The following is a 27,757-nucleotide window of genomic DNA, read 5'->3' as shown; positions in this document are numbered from 1 at the left end:
ACTTAAATTAGTCTTTGATCGTTTAAGAAAATTTAACTTAAAATTACAACCAGATAAGTGTGAGTTTCTCAGGCGCGAAGTTGCTTATTTAGGTCACATAATCACAGACAAAGGTGTCTGTCCAAATCCAGATAAAATCAAGGCCGTAACTCAATTTCCAACTCCCAAAAATCCAAAGGATATAAAATCCTTCCTAGGCTTAGTCGGATACTATCGACGTTTTATAAATAACTTTTCACAACTCACAAAACCTTTGACATCTCTATTGAAAAAGGATGCAATATTTAATTGGTCTCATCAGCAACAATTAGCTTTTAATAACCTTAAAGATAAATTAACTTCAGCACCTTTACTTCAATATCCAGACTTCAATCAACCTTTCTTATTAACTACCGACGCTTCTAATTACGCGGTAGGTGCTGTATTATCGCAAGGAGACATAGGCAAAGATAAACCTATCTCGTATGCGTCACGAACCCTAAATAATGCCGAAGGCAATTATTCTACCATAGAGAAAGAACTCTTAGCGATTTTATTCGGTGTAAAAACGTTCCGTCCCTATCTATATGGCCGTAAGTTTAAAATAATAACAGACCACAAGCCATTAGTGTGGCTGTTTAGTGTCAAAGATCCCGGATCCAGACTCATTAGATGGCGCCTTAAATTAGAAGAGTATGATTATGAAATTGTATATAAAAAAGGAAAATTAAACGCTAACGCTGACGCATTATCTCGTTATCCAGTACATGCCTTAGATGAAAATACAACTGATAATTCAATGTTATGTAATCCTACACTGTCACCCGGAAGTGACATCGACTCTCATAACCTTCCGTCAATATCTGAAACTTACGAACAATTTCTTCAAATCTCAAAACAATCCGGTGTTACTTTTGACACCGTAATTCAAGAACATAACGAAAGCCTATTAAAAACTAAAATAAAATTAATCGCGTATCCTACATCAGTCGATTTAGATGATTCTATTCCTTATTGTAGCGAAATTATAGACGCATCTACTAGTGAGCCTAATATTCGAAATATTGAACGCGAACTTCATTCATATTATTCAACCTCTAACGATAATCATATATTTACTCATTTGTTTATTAAATTAAATCATTTTGACGAAATGACTTACAAAGAGATATTTAATGTCCTTCGTGAATACCGAGACATGATAAAATACTGGTATGCCGAAGAGAAAGAGATAGCAATATCAGATTTCACAGATCCCTTCTCTAAACTTTCGTTCACAAAAATATATAATATTATTTCGTTTCTTTTTCATAACACTAATATTAAAATTCATATCTATCATAATTGTATAAAATATCCTACACCTAGTGAAATTAAGCAAATTTTAAAAGATAATCATGACTCACCTGTAGCCGGACATCCCGGTATCTCGCGTATGCTGGAAAGAATAAAATCTCAATTTTGGTGGAAAAATATGAGACAAGATATCGAAGATTATGTTAAAAATTGTCGCTCCTGTCAAGTTAATAAGCCCTTACGTCAAACCAATCGGGCTCCAATGATAATCACTTCCACAGCATCGCGGCCTAATGAAAAAATATATTTAGACCTTGTCGGTCCATTGCCTGAAACATATGAATATAAATATAAATTTTTACTTACCGTTCAGGATGATCTCACAAAATTTTCACAGGCTTATCCTATGCAATCATGTTCAGCTGAAGACACAGCCAGAACACTAGTTAATTATATTGCTCACATGGGAATACCTAAAATGATAATTTCAGACCAAGGCACAAACTTTTGTTCAGATCTCTTTAAACAATTAGCTAAATTATTCAGTATTAAGCATATTTTCGCTTCACCATACCATCCTCAAACTTGTGGAGCTCTCGAAAGGAGCCACTCCACCCTTAAAGAATATTTAAGATCTTATATAGGCGAAAACCAAAATACTTGGGACCTTTACATCCCAAGCGCTATGATAGCTTATAATTCAAATGTGCATAGTACAACGGGTTATCCCCCTCTAGAACTTTTATTCGGTTTTAAGCCTTACATACCATCTAGCATAGATGTTCTCGATAATAATACATATACAGACTATATTCGAGCATTAAATCATCGTCTTTATTATAGCCGTCAAAAGGCTCTACAAAATATTCAAGCGTCTAAAGAAAAGTCAAAAAATTATTATGATATACGAACAAAGCCTATCATTTATAATGCTGGCGATATGGTGTATGTCCGTTGCCACCATAAGCAAAATAAAGCCTTGTCCCCAGTGTGGAAAGGCCCTTATAAAATAATAAAGCTCAACGGTAATCATACGGCTACGTTATTAATTAATCGTAAGCACGTACGTCATCATTTCGATGAAATAAAGCCAGCAAGTGACGATACGTCATAGTGTCCTAGGTCAGTAAGTTAGTAGTAACTATATAATAACTATAACATAATCGTAACATAAGTCCTTTCGCTCTATTTCAGATGCGCGCTGTCGCCGCTAGCTATATCAGATTACGTATCGCCCATCATTAGTAGTCCGGGCCTCTATTTCGATAAGCTCTTAGATGTTAAGTTTACTAATAATGATTGGAAAGTCTTAGCATATTTAGATATAAGTCATGTTCAACCGAATCTAGATAAGGTAGAATTTTTATTAGAAAAATTAAGCGTATTTTGTAATTCTCTTACGTCGTCGAAAATACAGTCGGATTGCATAAATTCTCTTACGGCGCTGAAAAATCAGCACCTTATTAATGTTAATAAGTTTTCTTCGGTTTCATATTTGCTTCAAAATGATAACGCAAAACAGCGTTTTAAAAGAGGTCTTATTGACTTAGGAGGTTCTATCTTGAAAACTATCTTCGGTACATTGGATGCTGAAGATGCTGTCAAATATTCGGAGGCTATAAATACAGTCTTTCCACTTTGACCAACTAAACTAACCAACTGGTTGTGCAGAATGGAACTCGGTAAAGGAATAATTCCAATCTAAATAGTGTCCAGACAGACGAGAAACATCTCGCTCATCTTATGAAAGATAATATTCATGTCATACAATCCACTATTTCATCGTTTAATAATTCTATGTCAAAAGTTAATTTAAATGAAAAACATCTTTTGGAAAATATGGAAACAATACATAAAATACTAGATTCAGTTTCAAATACTAATGATAAGCTTACTTTAAAAACTCAAATTAACTCTTTATCCAACTCTTTGGAAGCTATAATCTTAACGTCGTCATTCGATATCGACGACATAAATAATGCTATTTTATTTGCAAAACTTAACATTTTACACCCGACGGTACTCAGTCCCTATCAGTTATATAACGAACTAGATAAACATAGAAATAAACTTCCTAGCCATTATGATTTGCCTATACCATTAACGCTACAAAATATTCAGGAATTAACCGATATTTCTAAATTAGTTTGCTATTATCATCAAAATAAAATAATATTCGTCCTTCACATTCCTTTAGTCCTACCTCAAACCTATAATCTTTATAATATAATACCATTACCCGTCCCATACGATATATTGAAACCAGACACCTATATTCTAATAGAGCCGACTAGCTCATATGTAGCAGTAACAGGTGATCGCATGTTCTATTCACTATTAAGGGACATTGAAAAGTGCAAACTAATAAGTGAAAAGTGTTATGTGTGTGTGCTCGCCGACTTGTTCTCAGTCGTTGCCAATCCTACGTGTGAAACAACGTTATTAACTGAAGTGGTTACTAAACTCCCAGACTCTTGTGTAGCTAAAATTGTTCATGGTTCTATAGATGTATTTCATAAGCTTAGTTTTAACCGTTGGATCTTTGTACAATCAGAACCAGGGAAATCTCATATTACCTGCGAAAAGTCTGACGTAAATTTAGATGTAATTTTATTTGGTACTGGCATCCTGACCTTACCTAAACATTGTAAAGCATTTTATAAGACTTTGCAGTTCACCGCAGTTGATGAAACATCACTCGGCAACGTAACAAATGTAATTTCCAATTTCAACATTTTATTAGACGATTGTTGTGAACAAACTAAAATTAATAAAACTTTTTCTAAACTTCCACATTCTAATTTAAAGAACATTGGTAATCTTGATTCTTTACTTCATGCCAGCATCCATCTTCGTTCGATGGAAGATGAGTTGTATAATTTAGAAAATCCATCTCACTTTGATACATATGGAAATTATTACATGTCTTTAAGTTTATTTAGTAGTATATTATTCATATTTTATCTCTTATATAAATGTCGCAAAAATATTACTTCTCAGAAAAATCCTTGTTGTATTCAAATCTTTAATCAGTGTCATAATTCAAAGACTCGCACTGATCATCCAACATCTCTTGTAGTATTTAAAGATAATAATAGTGTAAAGAATGATTCTATGTTGGAAGCAACAAATTTTGTGAGCACACCGACTCCTTTGAAAAGAAATGTTGTTATAACTAATGTTGTAAAGGATCATGAAATGTAACAATTTTATAACTGTATGATTTTATTTGAATATTGAATAAATAATGATAAACATTATTTTCTATAATAATTACATATTATAATAATCTCTTATTAAAATTTTTGTGTCTTTTTATAATTTTGTGTTTTTATTGTGTGTTAGTTAAGTTTTAATTTTTAAATAAATGTCATTAATTAAATAGTTTATAATTTAGCTACTTCCTTGTATACTCCAAACGAAAGTCCAATTTCCCGCGTTTTTCAAATTACTTTATTTCAATCTCTCATCACTTTGACATGTGATGATCGATCTTAACGGGGGGGCTGTTATATCGGAAGTCACATGACAACGTATGTGTAGTAAAAACGCTTAGGTTTTCAGTTGCATTTCCATGAATTGCAATTGCAAACTTTTGCTGTTTCTATTATTCCATTTTCCGTATTTTTTGATCAGATCGAATTGGACCTTCGTCGGGTGCAGGTTTTCTCTTAAGATAATTATTAAGTTTTTTAAATAAATATTCTAGTTTTAATAAAAGTGATTTTTTTTAAAAAGTCTCTCAAGACCCACCAAGTAACAGTACCATTTTCCACCTTTGATATCGTAATATCTCGCTGGTAGTGTAATGGTACATGCGATTATGCGCTAGTTCCTTCCGCTAGTCCGCTTGGTGAGGGTATTCTAGGGGATTTCTGGGGGAAATCAAATTAGTTCAGGGGTACGTCGCCGAGACCGTCAGGCAAGTGGCAGCACTGTGGGTGGTCCGGTACTCATCTATTTCATGGTAAATAGAATAGGTACCGTAGTGTTTTGTTTTTTTTTTTTTTGTAAATAATGCTTAGTGTGAACATTGCATTGGTGAGAACTGGCGTGCCGTGCAGACACTAAAGCGCAGTAAGTGCAAAATCATGATTCGGAGAAAAACGCGTTTAAAGTTTAAAAACGTAAAAAAATATATTAATATGTATTTGTTTTGTTCTTTTTCAACTTTATCTCAAAGGGAATAACGTAAACTTAATCCTAGACGTAAAGAATGCCCTGAAAACCCCATGAATAATTTTTTACAGGCATTAATATTTTTGGGGCCCCTTTACTGCACAGAAAAAAACCGAGAATTACATATTAAAACGCAGTAAAAAAGGTGTATTACTGCAAGTTAGTTTGTTTTGTGTTCTGGGACATAAAAGAAGTAGTGCATACAAATGAAACAGCATAATAATTTATTTATGAAAATGTTATTTTTAATAATCACATAGGATGCGTTTTTCATTTGAACTTCGTTTCTAAGCTTAAAATTTATTAAAAAATCTGCATTTTTGCATAAAAAACTAACAATTATTATTTTCTCTTAGTACGTTAACATCGTTATTTTGAAATAATGCTTAGAACTTTAAATACCTAGTACTATATTTAAAAAAAATACCATTTTATGTGCATTAGGAATACTAAGCACTTCATTATATAATTAATCAGTCCATAATTGGCACTGAAAGGAACACAAAAAACTATAAAATGGTGGAACTGAGAAATAAGTGATATATTAATAAGTAACAAATTTTTTAACTTATCAATTGTCATTAATAAGAATTAAAACCGGCCAAAACTAAGCGATTACACTTATCGTAAATTATTATGGCGTCATTTTAACCACTGTTGATATAGTAAAATCTAATATTGACCTCACCATGCAATAATAATCATTATAATTGAATATCAAAATACGATTTACAATAGCCTGCAAGTACTTATATCTTTATGTAAAAGATATTTGTACGAATTGCATACATACAACTCTTTCAAAGAATACTATACAAATACTGCATTTTAGTAAGTAGTATAGATTATATCAATATAGCAATTAACTTTTTAAAATGCAGTATTATACCTAAATTTACTGCATTTTAATTAGTAATCACTAGTACTGATTAAATGCAGTAAAAACTGTTTGTATGGAGTTAACATATACTGCGTTTTAATTAGGTTTTCACGTGACTGTGTGTGTATACGGAACTATTTAAAAAACAGTATTTTATTTGTATTTACTGCGTTTTAATCTGAAATCACAAAAAAATCCTTGCTGCAAGTGATTTTACTGCGATTAAATGGGGTCGTTACTGCATTTTCAAAAATCTTTATGGTTAAAAATAAAATAATTCCATTTAACGTAGGATAATGTGAGTAAGCCAGAAATAAGAGAAAAAAATGTAGATTTAGAATATATCAAAAACGGAAAATCACCAAAATGCGCCTTACTACGCTTTAGTGTCTGCACGGCAATGGTGAGAACCATAAACCTATAATGCTACAGTATATAATAAGTCTATGGTGAGAACCAACATAGAAGAAAGACATTCCTTTTTTTTAATTTTAATCTGTTGTATTTTGTATATTAATGTATTTTTCTTTGGAGCAGCGTTGCCAGAATGTTACTTTTGTAACATTTTACGTTACTTTTGACCCTTGCATGTTACATTCATGTGACATGACTACAGATGTTACTTTTACGTTACTTTTGGTAATTGAAAAAAAAAGATGTTTGAAACCAAAAATGCGAAAACGAAACACACTTAGTTTTAATTGAGTTTTGTCGTTACAGCTGACAATGCTTTGAATGAACGTGGCGAAAAAAGCAACTAACGCTGCCAATAATGCCATCATACAAAAACAAATTTTTGACAGTTCTCCATTATCAGCAGCGCCCCCTTCCCACGAGTCTGACTCGCTCATAAAGGGTTCCGTACCGTGATAGGGCAAAAATAGGCCAAAAATTGTGTTTTTTTGTATAAGAGCTTATGTTATTATATTTTCATTTTAATAGGTATATAAATAATTTTAATAATAAAATAATTATACGGAATCCAAAAAAACACTTCATCTCTATATCTCTATATGTATAGTATGTTTTCGTGCATTCTGGATACACACCCCCCCCCCCCCCCCCCCGGCATTTAAAATATTATAATGCGAAATGTTACTTTTCCCCACAAAATGTTACTTTTTGCATGACATTAAGTAACTTTGGAACATACAGCACTGGCAACACTGCTTTGGAGCAAAGGACTCGTTTCCAGCTCCCAATAAATTAAAAAAAAAAAACTATTTCATGTCTATTTCTTTTCCGACGAAAAGTTAGGTTCAAAGTCTGAAACCGAATTAATTTAACTTTATCTCTTTAGTTGTTAAGTTTTAAGTGAATCAGTGAGTAACGATAATCAAGATGTCCAATAGCAAAATGTTCAATGCACTCAAAATTCTTAAGAACCGTCAAAATGTTAATTTATTCAGTAAGTATATAAATTGGTCTTAGAGAAAGTTTTACTCTGTTGTAAGGTACTGATTTAAACTTGGTTTAATTTTAAGGGCTACAAGACCGAACGTTTGCTGCTGCTGCGGCGACCCACACTCATACGAAGTGTAAAATGGTAAATGGTGTATATGTTATAACACTGGATTCACCTGGTGTGAAGGTAAGTTGCAAAAAGAATATTTTACTTTAAGATTACATAAAAGGCTTATGCAATTTTCTTAACTAAAAAAGAAAAAAGAAACATCTAAAAAGGTAAAAATTACAAAAACAATAATATACCATAGCTATGTAACAAAGCATGGTTCCCAAGCTTTTACTTATCGTTGTTGCACCTGCCAAATCCTCTATGTGATTTTAGTAAAAATTTCAGAGGCAAACAAACTATTTTATTTAAAGGATGGTTGGGCTTATCAATAAATGAAAGGTCTTAGTTCATACATAATAAGATTTGCCATCATACTGCATTTTTAATTGATTGATAAACCCAAACCATCATTAAATAAAATAGTTTATTGGTTACCCCTGAAATTTTTACTAAAATCACATAGAGGATTTGTCAGGTGCAACAATGATAAGTAAAGGCTTGGGAACCATGTTACCAAATAACATTGTTGCGACTGCCAATTGCAGGCGCAACAACGTTATTTAGCAATCTAAATGCAATGCCATTAGAAAAATTATTACATATTATGATTCTGCACTTTATCTGTGCATTCCAGCATTTTTACAAGCTAGCTAGCTTTTATTTTGTGCAATTTAATGTAACTGTTAGTAATAGAAAACTATAAAATATTACATAAAAAGAAATGTGCACCTGATATGTTTGGACTTAAGACTCAAGGTACAAAATTCACAAATAACATGCCAATTTCCACAGTTAACAAACAACATAGCTTATTGCCAAATGCCAACTGTACTCTTTTGTAAAAATGTATAAACATTTCCAAAGACATAAGAGGATAAGATATAATGAAACATTAAATAATAAAAAAATAAGAATAATTGCTTTGAAACATGACTAGAACAATTATTGTTTAATGTGTTTCAGGTTAACTCCTTAAATGAGGCTGTAATGAATGAAGTTAAAGACATTATCAGTGAAGTAGAAAACAATCCAGCCATTGAAGCAGCTGTTCTAATATCTGGCAAACCAGGATGTTTCATTGCTGGTGCTGATATTACCATGTTAGAAAAATGTAAAACTAAAGAAGAAACTGTAGCCTTAGCTAAGAATGGTAATAAGAAAATTTTGTAGTTTATGACAATAATTTACATAAATATTCACAAGTTAAGGTGACGGATTAAGACTACTTGATGCCCTAAGCAATCCCCCCCTGGGCCCCCTTATCCGTATGTCAACTAAAACCAGTCTTTGAACCTTTGCTCCTCTGGTACCACTCAGACGTGTTGCCCTAGGCAATTGCTTAATTTGATTAATTAATCCGCCGCTGGTCACAGGACACTTATCAACTCGGAAAGGGATCGTCACCGTATCGCTTTTCGCCTCGCCGTCAACCAGGCATCAACCTAACGTATGCACAACGTAACCAAAGCGTACCAGCAGCTCCTGTACGTCAACTCGGCTACGGCTTGGCGACACCGCGCTTACGGCTCGCCGACCGCTGGCCCCAGATCAGTTTGAAGCAAGGGTGGAAGAAGAAAAGTAAGCTTGGGTACTGAGAGACATAGGCGCGGGGACGACGAGCCGTAAGAGCCAGTCCACACAAATAACCAAGGTGCGCTGCGTCGTCGCAACGCACACATGACGGATAGCAGCCCCCGAGACGAAGCGGGAGGGGGTGTTGATGTTAACATTGCTTCGTTATACTTAAACGCTGCAGCTCAGCGCCCAAGGCCGGCTATGTGTCAAAATATTTGCTTTGCGACCTTCAAAATATTTGCTTCGGAACCTGTAGGCCTACTAAGAAACCGTTTTGAGACTCAAATAATCGGATGAGAATGCCGCGTCCTGCTCTAACAACGTAATTTCTCGTTCGTTAGAGTAGGACGCGGCATTCTCGTACGATTGTTTGAGTACGGCGATTACGTTACGATTCCGCTTATTGTGCGTTAGGGAGTTTCATACTAACAATATTGAATGGCTAGAAGTGATATGATCCCTTTCTGAGTTGATATATGTTGTGACCCTAAACCAGCTCAAGTTGTGTCATATTATGATTTTTTTATATTATACATATTCTCAGACCTTCATCCATATTCTGTTTTTCTGAAGAGTTTAGTTACAAATACTGTAACACAATATTCATAATAATATGACAATATAAGTATATTAATTATGTTGTTGCTTTGATGTATTTTAGGTCATGAAATTTTCAAACGAATTGAGAACTCTTCCAAACCCTATGTTGCTGCTATTCAGGGAACATGTCTTGGAGGTGGATTAGAGACGGCACTAGCTTGTAAATATAGGATAGCGGTCAAAGATTCTAAAACAAGTATGGGATTACCTGAAGTAATGTTAGGGTTGTTGCCTGGTGGAGGAGGTACCCAGAGGTATAAAATTAAAATTTTACATCCTTGGAAAAAAATTTATTGAAAAATAGCCTACAATATTAGAATAACTTTTATTATTGCTTTCAGAATGCCCAAACTGACATCAATACCGACAACTTTAGATCTTGCACTTACGGGTAAAACTGTTAAAGCTGACAAAGCAAAGAAGTTGGGTATAGTTGATCTGCTAGTCTCACCACTTGGTCCCGGTATGTATTTATTATTTGAAATTATAATAAATTTTAATAATAATTTGTAAATTATTCTCAATTTTAAAATTTTTAGGTGTTGGACTGCCAGAGGCCAATACATCAAAATATTTAGAGGATGTTGCTGTACAAATTGCCAAAGACATTGCATCAGGTAAAATGAAGGTGGACAGATCCAAAAAGGGATTGATGAACAAGGTTATGGCAACAGCAATGTCTTGGGAATTTGTAAAGAACATGATCTTCAACAAAGCTAAGGAACAAGTTATGAAGGCTTCTCGTGGACTGTATCCTGCACCTCTTAAGGTACATAAAATAAATAATCTTTCAATAAATTTTTTTTTAATACTAAATAGAAAAACATACAATGTGTCCCGACATCAGTGTCCAATCCTTTAATGTCTATTTTATTGACAAATTGGCTTTTAAAAAAGAATTCTCCAACTTTTGAAAAAAAAATCTCTGGCTTCATACTAATCTGACCAATACTTCAGAAGAAAATCATTATAACTTCTAAAGTATCTGACTTAGAGCATAGAAGTAAAGGAATTTATTTAAGATCAAAACCTCCTCTTTCTTTTTAAAATAAAAAAAGAACCAGTTCAATGGGATGGAAATAGATTTTTCACAAACAGCCATAAATTAAAAAGTTCACAACTTTCTTTCCTTAAACTTTGGTTTTTCTATGTTTAATTCCACGAAATTTATAATATATTACCTGTGAAACCGTAGTCCAAAAGTTTAGCTCAAATGAGACCTTTTTTATTTTCATAAGACATTTAGATGAGAAGTTACATATTATATCAGATTAGTGTGAATGCCCGGGAAAAACTAAAATGACTGCCATTTTACAACCGTGAAAGAGAGAAAAAATTTGAGAGCCAATTGATTAAGTACATAATATTTTATCGACAAATTGGCTCTCAAATTTTTTGCCATAGATCATGACATTAAAGAATCGGACACAGGTGTCGGGACACATTGTATAAATATTAAGCTTGTAAGCTTTTTAATCTTATATAAGGAGCTTACATTTTTGCATTATAAAAAATTATTATGTTATGTCCTTTCCCATGACTTACATAATTTTTAATATTGATTTAAACCTTTAATTATCCAACTGTAATGTAACACAATTGCTAATTGACCAAAAACACAATGAAAATTTTAGATTCTTGAAGTAGTAAGGACTGGAGTTGACAAGGGCCCGGTTGCTGGCTATGAAGCAGAGGCCCAGGGATTCGGTGAACTGGCTATGACACCCCAAAGCAAAGGTCTCATTGGTCTGTTCAGGGGACAGACTGAATGCAAGAAAAACAGATTTGGCAAGCCACAAGTTGATGTTAAATCGGTGGGTCTTTAAAGTGCATAATATTAATTTGATTTTTTTTTTCTTTTTCTTTTTCAGTATAATATTTGCTAAACACAAATTAAGCATCTTAATATTAATACGAGAGCGAAAAACTTTGTAACCCTTTTTACGAAAAATGGGGAAACGTAGGTGAATGAAATTACGCACAGTTATAGTTTATATGGTGAAGGAGTGCATTGAGCTAATATTATTTTGAAATTATGCTTTATCATACATTTTTTTAACGAATACAACATTACACACACTACAACACACACACCAGGTCAAGCTGAGACTGTCAATTTTTTGACAATAGAATATCAATAGAAAAACTTTGAAATTTTAAACTTATATATTATTTTTTATCTGAGGTCGAATTTCGACCATTAGGCGAGTTTATCACTCGTCACTAGTTTATCTAATGCTAGCTGTCCCGGCAAACATTGTTTTGCCATATAAAGTATTTCACCCATATTATTTTATTGAAGTGACTAAATAAGTATGGCACCATGGCAACGTCCATTGCTGTCCTGTCGCACAAACAGGTCGCCGTCAGTCTCGAGTTCTAATAATTTACTATTATTTATTCAACAAATGCACTTATCAATATAAAAAGTACCCAGTAGCTGATTCTAAGACCTACTCAATATGCATATAAAATTTGGTAAACATCATTAAAGCCGTTTCGGAGGAGTATGGTAACATTGTGACATGAGAATTTTATTTATAAGATAATGTAAATGTGTATGTAATGTATGTTTATCAGATTGGTGTGTTGGGAGCCGGTTTGATGGGTGCAGGTATTGTCCAAGTGTCCATTGACAAGGGCTACAAAGTGGTGATGAAGGATGCAACTCAACCTGGCCTGTACCGAGGAGTTGGACAGATACAAAATGGACTGGTCAATGCAGTCAAACGGAAGAGGATTTCTGCGTAAGTTATTTTGCTTCTTCATATTTACATATTTATTTGTGTACACATATACATTTTTTTGGACTTCCGGTTGAACAGTTGTCAAGTGCATACGTTCGTTTGTTGGCTCCGCGAATTTCGACAAAAAATTGTGTAAATTCGTAGTGAAGAAAGAAAGAAGAAAAGAAGAGGCACCACCGCTGCAATAAATACAAGTGAAACTACAAGGATTTGTGGAGAAAACTGCTAAAAACTCATCGGGAATATCACATACACATAAATATAAGCAAATAAGTTGTCAACGGCGAAAGTCAATCGATTCACTTCCGCCATTACTCATTCAAATGACAAGTGACTGACAGTTATTGACAGCTAATGACAAGCTATCGACAGCCTATGATAACCATAGACAAAAGTTGAAACAGATTAAGAAAAAGTGATACCAGCCTTAAGAATTAAAAACACCCAAAAATATAATATTATAGAAATAATTCCGAAATATTTCGTTTGGTAATTTTTCTACTCTGGAAGAACAACTTCAACTAATATTAAATAAAATGGATGAAATGAAAGCCGACTTTACGAAACAAACTATGGAACTTTTTGAGAAATTTTCTACAAGCATGGTTACAATAATAGATAAGAAACTTCAACCAGTGCTAGAGGAGAATACTAAACTGAAGGAAGAAATCTCGCACCTTAAAGCTAAAGTGAACAACTTAGAAAGAGAAACTAGAAAGAATAATATAGTACTGCATGGCATCCAAGAGGCAGAGGTGAACGAAGAAGAACTAAGGCAAAATGTCATAGAATTATTAAACAAATTGAGTGCGAAAACGGGAATACGGGAGTGGGACCAATGGGAGATTGCCATGTCACTACATGAGACGTTTGGGAAAAAAAGTTGAAGGCAAAGCAAGACCGATCTTAATAAATCTTACCTTGGCATGGCGAAAACGAGAAATACTTACCAACAATAAAAGCTTTCCGTCTGGTACCTACGCTACACCGGATTACCCCAAGGAGGTACAGATCAAAAGAAAAGAACTGAAGAGAGAGAAAGAAATAGAAGAGAAAAAAGGGAACACAGCTTACATAAAATATGATCGGCTCATAGTAATATCAAGAGACACTGAGCATAAAAGGAAGCAGTCACCATCCAAATCACCCCCGACAGGAGTCTCAAGAGACAAACCTACACCATATAAAATAAACAAAAGGTTTGACTTATTTCGCCCAAGACTCACCAATACCCCTAAACCTGGCCCATCAAACGGAGACGCAAAATCACATCAATATTAAAAAAACCGGAAGTAAGATCCAATTAAATATTAGTTTTAGAAATTGTAACGCTCCCAATACGATTGGTCATCGCGGGAGTAGTAGACCACAACCCTCTAGCCCAAAACACAAAGATGATAATATATTTATTGGCACTCTAAATACAAGAACATTAAGTACGGACGAACACCTCATAGAACTTGAACAGGCCTTAGAAACTATCAATTGGCATATTTTAGGCCTTAGTGAAGTACGAAGACAAGGCGAAGAAATTATGGACTATTCGAAATATATTCTATATTTTAAAGGTGAGACACAAGGCTTATACGGAGTGGGATTTCTTATAAGAAAAGATCTAAAAAATTACATAGAGAAATTTATAGGGATTTCTGAAGGAATCGCCGTGCTTAACATTAAATTGAATGAACCGTGGTGTATAGTACAAGTTTATGCACCCACAAACGTAGCAAACGACGACCAGAAAGACAATTTTTATGAACTCCTGAATACAACCCTGGAAAATGTAGACCATAAAAATATAATCGTCATGGGAGATTTCAATGGCCAGATAGGCAAACATAAGAACAAGGAAATCCATACAATCGGAAACTTTGTACGGGCAAACGCAACGATAATGGCCAGAGATTACTCAACTTTGTCCTCCAAAATAATCTATTTGTAATGAACACGTTTTTTAAAAAACGTGAAAGCAGAAAATGGACTTGGGTCTCACCTGATGCTAGTGTAAAAAATGAAATTGACTTTATTCTCTCAAATAAACCAAGAACATTTAAGGACGTAGACACAATCAACCAATTTAATTTCAATACAAATCACCGAATGGTGAGAGCCAAGAAGTACTGTAATATTCCAAAGACTCCACGTAAATTCTATTGCCAAACACTGAGCAAACCTACATTGCTACACATTCCTGAAGAAGTCCTCGATAAACACGCTCCAGCACTTTCCAAACCCATTGAGTCAGAAGGAATACAACAAAAATACAACAAATTAGAAAACATGTCACTTGACATTGGTAAAGACGCCACCAACAAACATATAGTTAAAGACAAAATAGGACCTGCAGCTAGAGAGCTTCTTACAAAAAGAAAATTGCTTTTAATAAACCAAAAAGAAAACAAAAACGAAATTGCACAAATTAGTAAAGAAATTAACAAAAGCATTAAAAAACACAGGAAAAGGATCTACGAACTAATAAAATAAAATACTATATAGAGAAATCAGGTGGGGTTAAAAATGCCATTAAAGAATTAAGAGATAACACAACATGGATACCAAATCTAAAAACTAAAAGTGGTAAATTAGAGTCAAACAGAAAAAATCTAATAAAAATAGCAACAGACTTCTATAAGAATCTCTATGAAAATGACAGTGCTTACCCAGACCTGGAAATAACAAATACAGAAACCGGTAATACAGTTCCTCCGATCCTGGAAAATGAGGTAGAAAAAGCTATTCGAACACAAAAAAAAAAACAACAAAGCAGCAGGCGATGATAAAATTACCAATGAACTTTTAAAAGGATCACTAAATCTTATAAAAGCACCTCTCACAGATCTATTCAACGACATAGTCATCAAAGAGATTACCCCTACACAGTGGTCAAAAAGCACAATTATACTTCTACATAAAAAAGGTGACAAAAATCAAATAAATAACTATATACCCATTAGCTTGTTATCAAATATTTATAAAGTATTTGACAAGATCATCCTGTCCAGAATAGAGTAGCAGTTAGATGAGAACCAACCAGAAGAGCAGGCAGGATTTCGTAGTGGATATTCTGTACTTGATCACATACATGTAGTAAGACAAATAATAGAAAAATATAACGAATATAATTTAACATATTACCTTGCATTCATCGACTTCAGCAAAGCCTTTGACTCCCTTATCCATCAAAAAATTTTGGGAGGCTTTAGAAGAACAGGGATCCGATAGCAAATACATAAAAATAATACGAGGTATATACAAACAGAGCATTGCATGTGTACAATTGGAAAAAAAGGGGGAACCTTTTACCATACGAAAGAGTGTAAAACAAGGGGATCCACTGTCGCCAAAAATTTTCTCCGCTGTACTTGAGAAAGTATTCAGGAACCTGTCCTGGGAGGGTTATGGATTGAATATAAACGGATTAAAGCTCACTCACCTCAGATTCGCTGACGACATTGTACTGTTTGCAACATCCCAAGAAGAACTGAATACAATGATCAATGAACTGGCTAAATAAAGTGAAGAGGTAGGGCTTAAGCTCAACTCGAAAAAAACAAAAGTAATGACAAATGGACCAAAAAATATAATAACAGTGGGAAATAACGTAGTTGAATATGTGGAAGACTATATATACCTCGGTCAAATAATATCACCATATGAGACGATAGCTAAAGAAATAGAAAGAAGAACTACAAAAGCATGGAAGAGCTATTGGAGCCTAAAGGAAGTGATGAAAAATAAAGATATCCACATACAACTAAAAAGTAAACTTTTCAATACCTGCATACTGCCTGTTTTGATATAAAGAAGCCAAACATGGTCTCTAACCTACGAATAATAAAAACTAAGGAAAAGTAACTCCGTCAAAAAACATGCTCCACAATACTTGTCAAAAAAGTGTACCTTAGGTACACATTTTAATACATTTGCAATATTTAGGTGACCTTGAGCGGTACTAGGCAGACGTTATATGACAGATCAAAAGGAACCAAATTTAAAATGGTAATAGTATGGGAGTTACGATTCCTTAGTTTTATTATTCATAGTCTCTAACCAACAAACACATCGCTGCTCTGGCGACATGCCAACGCTCAATGGAACGCAGTATGTTAGGTATTAAGAAATTGGATAAAATAAGAAACGATGTTATAAGAAAAACTACCAAAGTGCAAGATGTCACTGTTAAGGTCAGAAAGTTAAAATGGAAATGGGCTGGCCACACCGTCCGAGGAGTAGGCAAATGGAGTGAAAGAATTATTTCATGGTACCCTAGACATGGCAAAAGGAGTAAAGGTAGACAGAGAAAAAGGTGGGCTGATGATTTTAAACCAATTGCTGGAGTAACTTGGAGTAGAGTTGCCAGAGACAGACGAGAATGGAAGAGGCTAGAGGAGGCCTTTGCCAAAAGGCAATCAGAAATTGATAAACTTAGATAACTAACATAGCATATTGTATAAACATTGTATTAATTCTGAAATAAAGGCTTTATTATTATTATTATACATTTTTTAAAAACTATTTTTTCTTTTTTAGGCTTGAGAAGGACAAATTCATGTCAAACCTTTTACCAACACTAGACTACAAAGATTTTAAGAATGTAGATTGTGTGATTGAAGCCGTATTCGAGGACATCAACATCAAACACAAGGTTATCAAGGAGATGGAGGCTGTTGTTCCCAAACACTGCATCATTGCCACCAACACCAGTGCCATTCCCATCACGAAAATAGCAGCCGGAAGCAGTAGGCCCGAAAAAGTCATTGGTAATTGACATTTTTATGATTATATTTTAGCTAACCTTTACTATCTGACGTGATTTTATAAGAATATAATTTTTGGTGTATAAAAGGAGACCTATAAAGGGAAAGCTCTTTTAATTCCACAGGTATTGCACATTGATTCTGGTAGCACTTATTATTGTGTGTTTACTGCATGGTTGTTACTCCTTTACCATTAGGAAAATTGACAAGTCCATCACCTGTTTTACCATTTACATCCTCATAATTTATCTATTATTATTATTATTAAAAAATATATTTTTTATTTATTTATTGTTAATGATCTAGCAGCATTTAGCTGATAATGACCATATCACACAGTGTTGTAATTCACACACTCTTTATTAATTTCTTTTGCAGAACTTATTTGTCATCAACCATTTGTCAAGTCTATTTTTAAAGCTGTTAACAGTGTTGGTGCAGGTACAATATCATCGGACAACATACTTAATTATTAACTAACCAATATTAAAAAAAAATGCTCAGGTATGCACTACTTCTCCCCCGTGGACAAGATGCAGCTGCTGGAGATTATCCGTCACCCTGGCACCAGTGACGACACCGCCGCGGCTGCAGTAGCCGTGGGCCTCAAGCAGGGCAAGGTTGTCATCACCGTTGGGGACGGACCTGGCTTCTACACCACCCGTATCTTGTCCACCATGCTCAGTGAAGCTGTCAGGTTTGTATATTGTGAAAATAATTAACATATTTGTCCTGAAAGTGAAGACAATGTATTGGCTAATTGAATAGTGGCAAAAAATATTTATAGCCATGTAATCTGTGTGTTGCGTGTAATATTATAAAATTTATATGCATGTATGCCAGACAATGTTTAGGCTAACGATTGATTTTTTTTTAAATTTAAATACATATTTTTGTTTTAAGGCTTTTGCAAGAAGGAGTTGACCCCAAGGATCTGGACAGTATGACCAAGAACTTCGGGTTCCCGGTCGGCGCTGCTACCCTGGCTGATGAAGTCGGCATTGATGTTGGCTCTCATATTGCAGTCGATTTAGCCAAAGTGCGTTACTAATTTAAAAATGATACATATTTAACTAAGAAGAGCTATTTATGACTAAATTAAAAAAAAACTATTTCAGGCGTTCGGAGATCGCATCAGCGGTGGCGACCTTAACATCATGCAGGACTTAGTCAAATCTGGTTTCTTGGGAAGGAAGTCAGGCAAAGGTTTCTATGTGTACGAGAAAGGCACAAAAAACAGGGATGTCAACCAGGAGGCAGTGCAGCTACTGAAGGACAAATACTCTCTGGAACCACGTGGTGCTAATACTGTTGAAGATCAACAACTGAGGATGGTTTCTCGGTAAGATATTAACTTAAAAGATAATTCCATTAATTATTTTTTTTGTTTGCCTATAGTCTCTACTCTATACCAGCTAGTCTTTCCCAATCCACCAGCCTTTCCCAAAGTAAAAGGGCGCTGAAAGTCTGAAGGGAGGTGGCGTGGGACCCAGAAAAAAATGGGGGTGTTGTGTAGAGGCTTGAAGGGTGATTTATTTCATCAGGATGCATTTTAAATTGAAACAAATGGGGTCGCTAAAACATAATTTGTTCTTATAATGGGCGGTAGACAAAATAAGTTTGGGAACCTCTGGCCTATACTATCCCACTAATGGGAAAAGCGTAAACAAAAGCAACCTCTTCTCCTGCACTGCCATAGGCTGACTAGATTGCCTCCAGCTATATATCTATATTCTATTTACATAAATTATATATTAATAGTTTTATCCTAAACCATTTTTCGTAGTTTCGTGAATGAAGCAGTGTTATCACTAGAGGAGAAGATCTTGCACAGCCCGCTGGAAGGTGATGTTGGTGCAGTATTTGGACTTGGATTCCCACCATTCACTGGTGGACCCTTCAGGTAAATAAATACACTAATAGCATAGTATCTGTAAGAACTCTTAGGGCCTGTTTCACCACTTTCTGATAAAGTGCCTAATAGGCTATTCACAATTTTTTTGACAGATTCTCCATGCTTAATCTTTCAAGTTAATTGGTGGATAGCCTTATCAGGAAGTGGTGAAACAGGCCCTTAGGAAATTAGTCTTTTTTTATTGATAATTTCCGAAAAACTTCTATTACCCACATAATTATAACAGTGAGAAATTGTGTCTGTTACTTTTTCACGACTAAACTATGCAGGGTGCAATTTAAACTTCCTGCCAAATTTTAATATCAATATCCTTGTTAAAAATAAAAATACATGTATTTTTTATAATCACTCAGTACTAAAAATATGTTGAGAAATAGCTTCCGAAAGCACAGTATTACAATATTTACCCTACAGTAATGAAACGCCTTTGATGCCGCCCGCGCCACCGGTGTAGGCAACCAAGCAGATATGCCAGGGTTGCCACGAAACGGGAAATAAAATTAAAATAAAATATTGTGCTTGTAATGTTATCGTTTAATCAGCATGTTATATTACGTATTTACATAATAAATTATGTCATCCTGCCAGATATTTACGTGAAACTTAATTTTTTAGATGATTGATCTTATTGTTTCAATCTGGACTTTATCAAGCTTATATACAGGATTGGCGCCTAATGAAAGCAATATATCCAATAATTAATCACAATTGGTAGGTACGTAGGTAGGCAACACATCTCAGGTGTAACAGAATCACTTCAAAACTCGCTCTTATTACGTTGAAGAAAATAGAAAATTTCCGATTTTTCGTCTCCGTACGCTGTGCAACGGTCAAAATGTTACACTTGATGTATGGCCTATCGCGTGTACCTAGCTAGATAGTAGATAGGTACCTACTAAGTATGTAATTATATTTAATTACCTACTGATTTATATTGAAATACATTTTTCAGGGTTCCTTACACAAAGGGCAAAAAACGGGGCCCTATTATGTACTAAGGCTCCACTGTCTGTCCGTCCGTCTGTCACAAAGCTTTTTTTTTATGAAATAAGTGGGCAACCGAGCAAACGGGTCACCTGATGGAAAGCAACTTCCGTCGCCCATGGACCCCCGCAGCATCAGAAGAGCTGCAAGTGCGTTGCCGGCCTTTTAAGAGGGAGTAGGGTAAGGAAGGGAAGGGAATAGGGGAGAGTAGGTAAGTGAATAGGGTAGGGGATTGGGCCTCCGGTAAACTCACTCACTCGGCGAAACACAGCGCAAGCGCTGTTTCACGCCGGTTTTCTGTGAGAACGTGGTATTTCTCCGGTCGAGCCGGCCCATTCGTGCCGAAGCATGGCTCTCCCACGTTTTAAAGTTCTCGCTCTCCCAAGTTTGTCAGCGCGAGCCCGCGCTGCTCGCTTCCCCGCGGATACCCCTGCGCAAGTACATACATTCATTCCACTACTGTAGGGAATATTGTAATACTGTGTCCGAAAGTTATCCTAAAAAACACTACAATTAATGGACACTACGCCGTACGCGTCGCCCGCGCGTGACGTGCCTCCGCGCGCGCTGCTCCGCGTCACCTCCGCTTATACCCACCGCCGCAAGTGACCGTTCTGCAACGATTTTAATCACTAAAAAGTTACACCCAATTGGAGATACTTACTCTGAGAATAGTACGGTTCCTGCGCGATAACCTAATTTCGGCGCTTCGAAGTTTGCTGGTAACATTTTGTACTAGACCAACATATTCAAAGTTTTTAATAACCACATCGAATTTTTAGATGGGTGGACCAATTTGGAGCGGATAAACTTGTTAAGAAGATGGAAGAATTCCATGGATTGTATGGAGCACCATTCAAGCCTGCACAAACCCTTGTCGATATGGCAAAAGACACCAGCAAGAAATTCTACCCCAAGTAATATATTTAAAATTCAAAATGCGAAAAGAATCATAGCAATTTATATATACTGCCTTGGCAATTTTTTAAACTTGTGTTACAAATGAGACATCCATATTTTGTATGCAATGTTATGTTTGTTAATCGTTACACAGATAACTCATGTTTTTTAAAGTAACTTTTAAAATCATAATCCTATATAAAGGCTGTATTTTGTCACAGTCTAAATAAAATAAAATCCTATATATACCTACTAGTAGAAGTTAAGATATTTTTGAATGTTTTATATGTGATTAAGTAATGAGTATGTTGCTTAAGGTTTTCTAAATATTTATTGAAATTATAACAAGTCCTATAAATAATATGATATTTATGGAAATTATTAAAAATACTATAAAGTTTTTAAACAGTTTTTTAATCTTAGTCTGATCGTTGAATAGAAGAAATTCTTCATTAATCTAGAGCTACTATAAAACAACTACCTCAGGCCATTGAACTATTATTTCTATGTATATAGTCTGTCAAAAAAGTGGCAAAATCGTAGTGTCATCCCTTTCAAATCAATCTAAGAAAAAAGGGATGACACTACGGTGTTGCCACTTTTTAATTTCTTCACTTTTTTGACAGACTATATAATATAATTATGTTTATTTTTCTCTATGCTACGTATAGAGAAAAATGGCTGGCTGGTTGGCATCAAATGTCGATATCGTACCCCGCGTAGCCTAACCCGCCTACCCCGGGGCAGCCCCCCGCCAAACAAAAACAAACACAATCCAGAAAGTCCAAAAGTTGGTTAGGTTAGGTTAGAACTTAGACCACAACACAGAGGGAGCCGAGCGAGCGCAGCGAGCGTGCTGCGGCAGCAGCCGGCGACGGTCATCAAATAAAAGTAGGGCGCGGGGGGCTGCGCCCCCCGCCAAAACAAAAACAAACAATCCAGAAAGTCCAAAAATAGGTTAGGTTAGAACTGTGACTGTGCTGCGGCAGCAGCCGGCGTCCGTCACAAAATACGCCTCAGAATTTTTTATTTTTACTTATTGCATTAAACTTTTGGTCACCCCTTAAACTTAATCCGAGAATAATCTTTCAATAAAATACAAAAAATTTTCCTATTCTCCCATTACATATTAAACTAATGGTCACCCTAGTTAATTTGCCATCAAACCAGTTGGCTAAACGTCGTCTAGCTGTAGTGTTGAACGTTGTAGTCAACAAGTCGACTAAACGACGTAAAGCCGTGTGTTTGAATGGCGTTGTTCAGTCAAAGTGCTAGCTGTTAGATTTAACGGCTATTTAAACCAGTTGGCTGCGACATAGACATTAGTTAGGCCTTAAGGTCTAATCAGAACACTTATTCAGCTCTATTCAGCTTTAATACGATACACTTTAGCACTACTTTGATAATATCATTAGAAAGTACAATACAACTAAGTTTTTGTTAGTAGCTCATCTTCAGTTTTGTTTTTAGTTTTTCGTAGTGTTAACTGGTAAAAATAAATGGATTATAGATAGAATAGTACTGCTACTTCACGTTATCTACCTATGAAATCGTTGTTAATTTATTACGCCTATCAATATAATAAATTACGAAGAGGAAGTCTGTAATCTTTAATACAAATATGTAGCGTTTGTATTATTCAATTTATTATTTTTGTCCTAATGGTCGACATTATCTGAATCTGGAAACATTTCTACACTCCCACTACTGATATCAACGCCAATATGACGATTTTCAAACGTCATTTTTACGTCAAATTTAGTTCCTATCCCTCATAATGGGGGAGCTGATTCCGCTTCAAATAGGCACGAAAAATAGCTATCATTTCAAAGGGTATCCAGTAAGGTAAGTATTAGTCCAGCGTACTTGTATAATGAAGGTCAGTGGAAAAAAGGGATGACACTACGATGTTGCCACTTTTTAATTTCTTCACTTTCTTGACGGACTTATTACACTTTGCTATTTGATTATTTTGTCCGAAGTTGACTTTACGGACATGTCCTGTTTATCCAATTTTAGACAACGAAAGAAGATAAAAAAGAAAATATGTCAAGATGACGTTGCCAAATATCTCATGGAGTTTTGCCGGTAATTTACGATTAGAGTTCGTCAAGGCTGTTTATGAACGTGGCGAGAAAAGGAACTAACGCTTCTTCTTCTTGAATATTTCTATTTGTCGACTATTTCGAAGCACATAATATGATACAGGAAAGAAAGTCAATTAGTTCATGATATCGATTAACTATAGTTCAAGTGATGAGAATCTTACGGATACGGACACACGTAAAAAGCTATGCAATTTTTATAGCTAAATTATTAATTAATGTGACATTTTTAGCACTAATGCCTTATATAGCACGAATAAAGAATTAATAAACTTAAAAATTGTCTTTTTAGCTTACAAAAATACCGATTGAAAAGCCCAAAAAACGTTATTCAATACTTACGTATTTAATGTTAAATCCACGTCTTTGAGGCATTTTTTGACTATTCTTATGGTTTATTATTTAGCGGAACCACAAAACTCAACAATATCTAGCATTAAATGTTCACTAAAAACCTTTATTAACACTTTTATTACATGAAATATGCCGACCGACTCCTTTGTTATGTCCTAGTAAGTAGGACATAACATTACACGCTTTTGACGCTTATACACCGATTTAGGCTCTCTCCAGTCTATAGTACCTCAATGTGTCGAACTGTACGAAAGAGTGACGTTGTGTTTTTTTGTATTATTTTCCTAAAATTGTGTTATTTCGGTTTTTAATGTATAATGTTGGTAGAATATTAACCATTAAATATTCGATGTTGTGCACAAGTGTAGGCAAGTGATACAACTTCAAGAAACATGCCATTTTGTGTTCCCTCCAAAACTACATCGAAAGTTTTAGTAAAGGGTCTACCACTTAAAACAACTGACTTAACTCGTTGAATTTACGGACTACGTTTTTAGACTTTTACTAGACTTAGTAAATAGTGATGACGTGTTTCATTCGACCACCCAGTACAGAAGCCGTTCTCGAGTGAATTCTCGCACGGCAACACTGTACATTTTGGTAATGTAAAATTTTTAAGATTTTTTTCCCCGCCACATTTTCCTTGACACTGGCCATGGTTAATGTATACTCTATGGCCGAGCGCCTAGGAAAAAAAAATATCCCATGTGAAATGCATGTGACACAAATTTGTATTCTGTGATGTGACATTTCATTTCTGTCAAGCGGTCAGCTGGCGGCTACAATACAAAATAATCACAGAGTACTTTAATATAAATAATTTTTAAATTATTTGTAATTTGCATGATAATATTAATAACATGTAATTTATGTTAATTACACTTTACACCCATTTTATCTCAGGTTGGTAAAAAACCTCTATAGAGTTGTGACTTGTGATAGTGTGGAGTAAATCATTATTTATCAGTTTAACAAATTAAATATAATATTAATTTCTTTTTAGGCTATGAAGAAATGTTAACTAAGGAAGAGACATACATAGCCCATCAGTAAACAAACAATATAATGTGAAATACTGATCACAATAATTATTTGAGATTAAGCCTGGATGATAAAACTTGCAAGAAAATAAACATGAAGAAGGAATTTAGAAGATTTTTAGAGCACGGCACGTACATGACAATAATTTTAGTATTAATTCCAGGTTTTGTGTATTTTGAACTATGTGTTGTTTTACCTAATGTTTCTGAGGCTTGGTCATTATCATATTTTGTCCACTACTTTTGTGCAATATTTTTACTGCAAAACATTATAGGCAATATGATATACGGCATGTTTACTAATACAAGTATAAAGGAAAAATACTTAGAACCAGACATCAAATCTAATTGGACTCTGTGTTCAGTCTGCGAGTGTCTCCGTCCCCCACGAGCATGGCACTGTAACAGCTGTGATATTTGCATATTAAAAAGGGACCATCATTGCACATTTTTTGCATGTTGCATAGGATATTTTAATCATAGGTATTTTATGTACTTCACTTTATACATTTTTATAGCAATGGTATATGCCTTTTATTATAATGTTATTTACATGTCACAATTTGTGAAGTGGAATCATGGCCTAATAATTTTGAAATGTATTTTTCCTCTTCTAAGCTTTGTCATAGATTTTGGAAATGAGAGTTTTTACATAATGGTAATCGATATCAATGTGATTGTGGGAGCGTTTACTGGATTTCTATTTATTTACCACTTTAACAATTTATCACAAGGTAAAGTGACTCCAGAAAGGAAGGTTAACAATAATGATTCATATGATATGGGATGGAAGAGGAATCTAGTAGAAGTATTTGGATGTAGATGGTATTGGACCTGGGTCTCACCATTCATTAAAAGTCCTCTACCAGGCAATGGCATAAAATGGGATAACGAACATAAAAATGAATAACTTTAATGCCTTGACAGTCTTATGTGTAACTGCCTTATTTTTTCTAATGTAAATCTTTTAACTAGAATAAAGAAGTAAGTAACTATCATTTTACAATACACACACTTAACACTTGAACTTTGTTCAAGTGTTAACTTAAAGTTTAAAAACTTTAGTAGGAAGGTGGCTCATTTGTATTAAAATCTATAATTTTTTTAACATAATAAATTTGTACACAATATATCACAATGTTATGTTTAAATTAATAATTTAATTGTGAATAAAAATCTTATTTAAAGGACTATGCCCAAAAATAATCCCTAGTCGATTAAAATAATTTATGTACCTACAGCAAAGTAGGCCATAACTAGTAGATTGTAAATATTATGCAATTCATTTTATTGAAAACCATAACCGAAACAGATAATTTGAAAAAATACATCTGAGAGTACACAGTATTTAGAATCAACTATTTAGTCAATCTGCCCACGGCCTGCCAGCACGCAGATTATCAGAAAGGGTTGTTCAGGGAAGTAGCTAAGGGAGTTTTAATACAGCTGAACCTACATTTTTTCCTCACCCCACTACGTCCACACCCACCGCCCACGACCTGCCCGCACGCAGATTATCAGAAAAGGTTGTTCAGGGGAGCAGCTAACAGAGTTTTAATACAGCTGAACCTACATTTTTTCCCACCCCACTACGCCCACACCCACCGCCCACGGCTAGCCAGCACACAGATTATCAGAAAAGGTTGTTCAGGGAAGTAGTTAACGGAGTTTTAATACAGCTGAAGTTACATGACCGATTTGGTCGCTAGCTCTCCGTCGATATCTTAATGGAAACTCCTCTGCACAATTTCGAAAATTAGGCAAAAAAAAAACAAAAAATGGGTCCTGCTTTTCCTCCCCTCCCCTCCGGCTCACCTCAGAGGGGTCAGGACTTTTAGTATGTTTATCTCCTAACTAGTCCAAACAAAGTTCCGTAGTCAAAATTTCTGCTTTCGACCTTTCCAACCAGAATCATTCGTTTACTAGGCTATAATCGCCACACTATCGTTTACAGTACTTGTAGCATCGCGTCGTCCTATCATAGATTCCTATAAGAAAAATCAATTAGTTGCGATCGTTTTTAAAGTACTCGGTTGATTTATCTAAAAAGGACATTGTATTTGGGATACAGACTACAGTAGGTAAGTATATATTATATTATGTAGTTACTATGCCACATTACCACATATAAATAGTTTGAATCGATTAGATACGGGTTTTTGGTTCATACGTTTTTGGGCATTCTCCTTTGTTACAAAATTTTAACTTTTATGCCATGAATTTTTTACAGAAATCTAAATGTATTCACTATGATTACTATTTTTTAATAAATATTTTCTATCTCATTACAATTTTAATGATATCTGGATTGTACCTACCTATCCCGTATTATAATACAATGAAAAATAATGAGATACCAACCCTAATTTTTTTATCAAATTTTTATCAGACTTTGGCCATTTTGTTTTTAGGAGTTGATTTTACATAAAAGAGTTTATAAGTAATTATGTAATTATATTATAAGTAGGTGCTCAGCATATAAAACAACCTAATAAATCATAAACAACGATATGGCCGGTAAATAATGTATTTGCAGTCTGCACTCTGCAGCCATTCATGAGGAGTTTCATTGTTGTCATTGATTCACTTACCTACTCGTAAGGACAACAGGAATAGTACTTATATTAAAGCAAATCGTTTTTTGTACCTACCTAGTGTCATGATATCAGAGCTTTTTACATAAACTAGATTAACTAAAATTCTTGCTTGTGCTTAGATATTTCAGTTTATATGAATTCTCCGAATTGCAAATGAAGAAATAATGTCGGACAGACGTTGCTCATTACGAGCGAGTGCCTTATGAATAAATTATGACATGATTTCGAAGCAGTGATTTGTGCGAGCGAGTATGAGCGCTGCGTTATCGCGTAGTGCGCAGAGTCAGGGCGGGCGCGGCGGCGCGGCGGGGCGGAGGGCGGGCGGCCGTGCGC

At 34.8% G+C, this 27,757-nt stretch overlaps 2 protein-coding genes across 2 annotated transcripts; both read left to right on the top strand.

Annotated features, from left to right (window-relative positions):
- Positions 1-7,562: 7,562 nt before the first annotated feature.
- Positions 7,563-21,494, top strand: LOC121737356 (trifunctional enzyme subunit alpha, mitochondrial). Its single transcript, XM_042129055.1, has 14 exons — positions 7,563-7,742; positions 7,819-7,925; positions 8,814-9,000; positions 10,087-10,279; positions 10,367-10,488; positions 10,565-10,794; positions 11,660-11,839; positions 12,606-12,772; positions 17,303-17,532; positions 18,034-18,226; positions 18,433-18,568; positions 18,648-18,871; positions 19,316-19,432; positions 21,211-21,494. Exons 1-14 carry the CDS (start codon positions 7,676-7,678, stop codon positions 21,347-21,349), a joined length of 2,292 nt encoding a protein of 763 aa, XP_041984989.1. The 5' UTR covers positions 7,563-7,675; the 3' UTR covers positions 21,350-21,494.
- A 3,159-nt stretch (positions 21,495-24,653) lies between these two features.
- LOC121737968 (probable palmitoyltransferase ZDHHC24) lies at positions 24,654-25,830 on the top strand. The gene is made up of 2 exons (XM_042129754.1): positions 24,654-24,690; positions 24,791-25,830. Exon 2 carries the CDS (start codon positions 24,922-24,924, stop codon positions 25,735-25,737), a length of 816 nt encoding a protein of 271 aa, XP_041985688.1. The 5' UTR covers positions 24,654-24,690; positions 24,791-24,921; the 3' UTR covers positions 25,738-25,830.
- Positions 25,831-27,757: the final 1,927 nt, after the last annotated feature.

Source organism: Aricia agestis, chromosome 1 (genome assembly GCF_905147365.1).
Source record: "Aricia agestis chromosome 1, ilAriAges1.1, whole genome shotgun sequence".
Classification (NCBI taxonomy): domain Eukaryota; kingdom Metazoa; phylum Arthropoda; class Insecta; order Lepidoptera; family Lycaenidae; genus Aricia; species Aricia agestis.
Note: the sequence above shows the minus strand (reverse complement) of the source record. Positions and strands in the feature narration are given on the sequence as shown.

Coding starts and splice junctions, on each gene's coding strand:
- LOC121737968 (XM_042129754.1), top strand. CDS start 24,922: ATGAAGAAGGAATTTAGAAGATTTTTAGAGCACGGCACGTACATGACA.
- LOC121737356 (XM_042129055.1), top strand. CDS start 7,676: ATGTCCAATAGCAAAATGTTCAATGCACTCAAAATTCTTAAGAACCGT. Junction 11,840..12,605: donor CACAAGTTGATGTTAAATCG/GTGGGTCTTTAA, acceptor TATGTTTATCAG/ATTGGTGTGTTGGGAGCCGG. Junction 17,533..18,033: donor TAGGCCCGAAAAAGTCATTG/GTAATTGACATT, acceptor AAAAATGCTCAG/GTATGCACTACTTCTCCCCC.